Source organism: Rhopalosiphum maidis, chromosome 3, assembly GCF_003676215.2.
Source record: "Rhopalosiphum maidis isolate BTI-1 chromosome 3, ASM367621v3, whole genome shotgun sequence".
In the NCBI taxonomy this organism is placed as follows: Eukaryota; Metazoa; Arthropoda; class Insecta; order Hemiptera; family Aphididae; genus Rhopalosiphum; species Rhopalosiphum maidis.
Window position 1 is genome coordinate 30,011,082 of NC_040879.1, and position 6,533 is coordinate 30,017,614.

Here is a 6,533-nt window from a genome sequence, read left to right on the forward strand (position 1 = left end):
ATAGTAATTGAGAAGTCCTAAAATGGTTAAAATTGGTTAATAAACACAACATCAAAAACGAAATCATTTGGGTATTTTCGTATTAACTAATCGATAAGTCAAACAAATTGTACTTACCAATTTCTTTATATGGTACAATTGTACCGATTAATATTTGAGACTCGTCGCGATAATAAAACTTGATTGTATGAGTTACAGGTTGATTACCGCTCTATCCTTAGTGCGTATTAAATAATCTTATCTAACGTATCGTGAATGGTAACGAGTTCAAGTTTAAATTTGGGAATATTTAATTAAGATGTCTACAATAATTAGGGCTAATGGTTTAAAAATGATAATAAATTGTGATCAGTCGTTACACAATGTACATTTCATCGGTACAGCGGTGATGGTCACCCGACGAATATTCGTTCAATTTGTACAACAAGTTATAATTTATTATTTACACCGCCGTGTTTTAATAGATTAGGTAATAAAAAGTAAATTGAAATATTAGTAACTATAAACATAGATTATTAGATTAACTGTTATATTAAACGATATTATAAATAGAATGAAAAGAGAAATAATAAAATATGATTATTACCTAATACCTATAGCATTTGATATGTTGGACGGTTGTAAACAATGTAAACTATTAGCGTCTATTGTCTAGCTACTCTAGCAAAATCGCAACTATTGATATACATTGTACGTAATTGTTCACTTTCTTTTAGTTCTCTATAACGGTTGCAAGGCTGCAACAGTCCGACAGTGTTGCCAAACGTACGGACAAGTTCATATTTGTACGAACCTCGTGATAAGCGAATGAACATCGTGCATACAGCAAAATACAAAAACGATTGTACGATAGTTCGTGGCGTCGTGCCACGGTCTAAGATTAATAGATGGTCGTACAATATTAATAATATTTATTTCGATATTTCGTATTTTTAATAAAAAATAATGTATGAATCTATTTAAAATGTAGTTTGTACCAACCAAAATCCTTAGTTAAAGGATTAAACCCGTAGAACTCTATGGTCTGTGCACTCATATGAAAAAAACGTAAAGTAATAAATACTCTCGTAATCATGATGATAATAATAATAATAATAATACTATCACAATTCACAGCTCGGCCGTCCTGGCGTCCTAAGCCTAACCCTAATCTATCCCAGTCTTTGGGATTAATACATAATACAACTCAATACATTAATATATCAATGTAAACAGTATATAAACAACCAATATAAAACAATACCTACATAATATAGAATATTAATAACAAAATCTAATAAAATAAAAATTCAATACCTACATTCTTTATTTAAATATTAATAACAAAATCTAGTAAAATAAAAAAAAATACAGTACATCCAGACATCCTCATTATTCCATAAGTGCCTAGTAAATAATAATTCCTCTACAGTCATAATCCAATGTCTCATGTTATCTGAACTAATTACCCATTCATATGGCATTTGAGTGTGTTGAAACATTTGAGACCCCTCAATGTCTGATTATAAATCTGTCATTTGATAGAACTTAATATATTACGTAATATATGGACTCTTAAACTTGGGTATTAATTTTTTATTCACCCCCACACTTACATCTGTGTTCTTCATCATAATAAAATATCCCTTTTTATGTTTTTGATCATAGTTTTTTTTTATTATATGATTGATTTTTTAAAATATTATCTTCAACTTCTCTCTTTATTTTTTCATCCATTACCAACAATAAACTTTTAAAATCATTCTCCATTGTATAACTCCAAGTAATAATTTAGATCGGGCTTTACCCGTCGAAGTACATAACATATTATTTAACGCATACTCAACCTCGCCCAGTATTTTATCCCATTTATTTAATATCACAATCTTTTTTGTTAGTATTACAGTTGTGCAACGATTAACCCTTTCTACTTGGCCATTTTCCCAAGGTGTTGTTGCGATTTGTACTAAACAGTGGTGTGCGGTGGTAAAACATTATGAGCAAACGTATCTCGATAAAAATACTATTTTAGTCATTTCTGCGGGTCACATTACGGCTCATTACGACGGTCGCCGGTTCAGTGAAACTGAAGCCCGTCAGTAGCAATCGTAACGTTTAATGGCATGGCTGGTTGGTCGGAGTGAGCCGGGGAGAATAAGCTGCGTATCATAGACGCTATTGAACCTGGGTTCATGACAGTAATTGCTATGCCACTGCGCCGTGTTAAATTATTTTTTCTAGTTTTAGACGTTATATTCACAATTTATTAATTATTTAATTAGGTGTTTATTTGTACGGTTTTTTTGTTAAAATATGCAAAAATATATAGTATAAAATTTTAAAATTTAATCAATCAATTAATGATTTGTGAATACTCATTGACTCCATGTATATGATGTTGAAAAAAGCAACATGCATCTTATGCAAAATCTGGTCTTTAATGATAATATTAAATGTATGATAAAAATTAATTATATTATATTATACCTCTCACTTAAGGATTTTATTTAGCCTTAGGTCATCAATGAAGTTCATTTCTTGATTTAACTATTCATAAGTTGGTAATTTTTATATTCACTAAACAATGGAAACATTATTAGTTTGTACATGTTGACTTCAGATCTTTTACTTATTACTTGTTTTATATAAATAGTTACTGTTCTACTCTATAACCTTAGCTTTCACTTTTGTTTTTTTTTTTTTAAAGTAATAACCTATTTACTAACTCTTTTATAGAGTGTATGATTTGCTTTTTAAGTATTAATTAGGCTTACAATTGTATATCAAATTAATTATAAATCATCATTGAAAAAGTTTTTTGTTTTATTATTACCTGCAATTTGTAATTTTCCGAATAAACTATAATTAAAAAGATTAAAAAGAGTAATTGATTAATAATTTATGTTATATTATACAATATACATGATAAATAACTTCATAGTGGTATTAAAAACAAATATAAGCTCATGTATATGACGAAAAGTGTATTTATTTAAAAATCTCAAAAATACAATATTTTAATATCTTAACATTAAATTAATACAAAAATGAAGTAAAAATAATAATTAGAATTAAATTAAATTGAAAATATAAATTGAATTATAAATAAGAAATACATGTACAATAATAATTTTTCTTTCACTACATAAAATATTGATCAATTTTAATTATTATAATATGCAGTTTTGGTATTCTGTAATAGTGTATATTATGTTCATACAATAAAAATACATCCATAAATTCATGTACTTATGATAAGTATTTATTTTATTTTAGATTCTTGGAAAATTATTTTAAAAAAAAAAACAAAAAAACATTTTACATTGTAATTAATATAATTGTAAAATTAAAAAAATTATTGTACGTGTTTTTGCCTCATCTAATTTGAATGTTATGGATGTTATGAATGATTTATATTATATAAATATTTTAGAATACCAAAACTTAACATTATTAAATTAATACAATTTTAATTTTTTACATATTATTTTATTTTACTTATTTTATAGAAAATGAAAAGGTACACTTTTAATGTATAACCTTAAAATTAACCTTATTCTATAGTTATTAGTTGATGAAAATAAATAAAATTCATTATTATTAATTAATACCGATTGGTACTTGTGTAACTTTTAAGTAATTAACAAACTTCATTCACTCTCAAAACATTATTAATCTTACTGCAAGCATTTGAAAACCCGTGGTCTTTGATTAATTTTTCACAAAGTGTTGATTCAAAATCTGTGCTTGCGAGTCTTTGATCTCGTTCGTTGTAAAACTAATGAAAAGAAATAAGATTAATTAATGTTATAATATTTTTATGAAATGTTAAAATAAATCTTTACTTCATCAAATACATATGAAGGTACAAAGCGAGGTCCATGTGTTTGATCTTTAGTTTGTATTTCAGCTTCTAGCATTAGCAAATAGCCCGCTCGGCTAGTAGCACATGATTGAATTTCATCTATGCTGAGTCCAATACGACCAGCACACTGAAACATGCGAATAAATAGTTTTAAATAAAGTAGAAAGTAGATAACCACTATGTTATTTTTTATTACAACTTAAATTTACATCCCTACCAGAAAAAAATATTACAATTTAAAATTTAAATATTTGCAATGTTCTAAAGTCTATTAAAAGTTTTATTCTTGTTATTTGTTTTTAATTATCATTAATAATAATTGTTCTTAGTTTATTTTGAATATGTTTTTAATGTAGATTCAATTTTTTAATTATTATTGTTTTCTACTAAAAACATAATTTTTTAGATATAATATTTTGTTTTACAAAATTAATGTTATTACTAGGGCTGTGAATTTGTAGAAAAGTGCATTTATAATGCAATATATTATATATTTATAAAATATAATCCATTTATTTTGCATTTTTTTGCATTTATTGGTGTTTTTTTAATTTTTTAGGTCATTTTTGGCCATTTTAGATCATATTTTGCTTTTTAAGTTCATTTTTCAGTATTTTTAATTAAATTTCGTCAATTATATATATATATATATATTTACCTTTTCTTCAACATGTATTGTATTATCAACGTGTTCTAATGCACAACTCAAGTACTCCATATGAGCTGTAGAATTTCTAGACAATTTGTCAAACACACAGTTATGTATTGTGTTAGCACGACATTCAATATGGCCATTCTGGCAAAAGAATCCAATATTTGTACTCTAAGTTAAAAAACATACATATAAATTAATAAACGGTTCTATAGATTGTACACTTGTAAATTAAGTTTTATTGTTGAAAATATAATAATTTTTATTCATTTAAATTAAACAATTGTAGAATTGTAGAATTAAATACCATTGGATTATAAAATTTTAATAGTAATTTATAAAAGTAGATATTAACATGGTGCAAAAATAATAATATAATTATATTATGTATTATTTAAGTGTGACATGTGAATATTGTAAAATATAACAGTGACATAATATAATAAGTACTTAATATCTTGGGAATTTAACAAAGTATCTATATTAAATTTAAAAGTTTGTATTTTAAAATGCATATTATGTAGTTTTATAGTAGGTACCTAGTTCATTACCTCTAAACATTGGTTGTACACACTGAAAAATATTGTAACAATAATCCTTTCTAGAGACTTTATATTTTTTCTCTAGGTACCTATAATGAATTGCATAGAATTTAATTTTAGATTTGGCTATCTGATGATCAAGGGAAATCAAAAAATGATAATTAGTAATAGCTCCATGAAAATATACTACATTGTTAACCTTGTATTAAAATTTAAAGATTTACACAAAGTAACATAATAAATTACAGTTAGTTTGTTAATACTAATTTAGTACCTACTAGAACAGTTTATTCTATCTGTATAAAATCTAACAATTAAAAATAAATAAATAATATATCTAACATGAAAAAAGACGGGAAATTTAAATTTAAAATGTAATTTTATTATTTTTTATCATTTGATATTATAATATTTCATTTATGAATTATAATTGACAGTTTTTTGTTATAATTTTTGCATGTGTTGAATAATTTAACCAAATTTGCATTTAATTAAAACTGATGAAGGATTTTAATGTTCATTCACTTTAATGACAGTATAAAATGTATATTGATTTCAGGTACGCATACAAAAAAAATTCGGAGGGGGGTTTATAAAATATAGCAATACAAATTGTGCCGCAATATAACAAAACAATATTTTCCTCATTACTCGAATTTATTTTGAAGGGGGGTTCACCCCCCTCATCACAGTATACGTGACTGATTGATTTAAATATGTATTTTACGTATAATAATAAATAGATAAGTACTCACATAACCTTTGCCAAAAGGCACCAAGTTTAATTCCACATATTTTTGTATTTTGCAGTAGAGTGGCTTAAGTTTTGTTAAAATGAATTTTATGCTATCGGTAGAACGAGCACTATAGTAAATTGACAAATCCAACTAAAATAAACAATAATTATTTATAAATACTACCAATGTTTGATTAATAAATAATATTAAATCGATAATAATAACATGTGTAAAAGTAAAATGATTTTCGAAGAAGTGAAAATAAAACGTTCCAGTGATAATTAAAATAATACTTATATGCCTAATATAATAATACAATTTAAAATAATTTATAAAGGAAAATGTTATAACGTACCTTATTTTGTAAAGGAATTGGGGCATGCGTTGTGGCGTTTATTGCGGCAATACTCATTGCGCAAACTAAAAATGCAAAGCAAGTTTTCATGTTCATGATGATAATTCTTCGTTGCTCTGGTGCTTCTGTTAGCTCGTAAAATGATATACTGAACTGTAGTCGATTGTAGTATAGTCTCGAGGCAGATTTTATTTCACCCCTTGTTCTTTTCCAGCTGTGCATGAATAATAAAACTGGTTTTTCGTTCAATTGTGTACTACAACACCATATATATTGCACAGGGGTTGCAGAATAATAGTGTGACTAATGTAGTCGGTTAGATTTATAAAATGTAAGGCTTGCGGTGATTGATGATAATGTTTAGGTAGGTACCATTTCTCTTTTATCACCAATCTTTAGCATG

General features: G+C 25.9%; 1 protein-coding gene across 1 annotated transcript; it reads right to left on the reverse strand.

Annotated features, from left to right (window-relative positions):
• Nucleotides 1-3,610: 3,610 nt before the first annotated feature.
• Nucleotides 3,611-6,242, reverse strand: LOC113559032 (GILT-like protein 1). Its single transcript, XM_026964630.1, has 5 exons — nt 6,131-6,242; nt 5,794-5,925; nt 4,503-4,667; nt 3,825-3,971; nt 3,611-3,757 (listed from the first exon to the last, which is right to left on the reverse strand). The coding sequence occupies exons 1-5, from the start codon at nt 6,224-6,226 to the stop codon at nt 3,620-3,622; spliced, it is 678 nt and encodes a 225-aa protein (XP_026820431.1). The 5' UTR covers nt 6,227-6,242; the 3' UTR covers nt 3,611-3,619.
• Between the last annotated feature and the right edge of the window lie 291 nt (nt 6,243-6,533).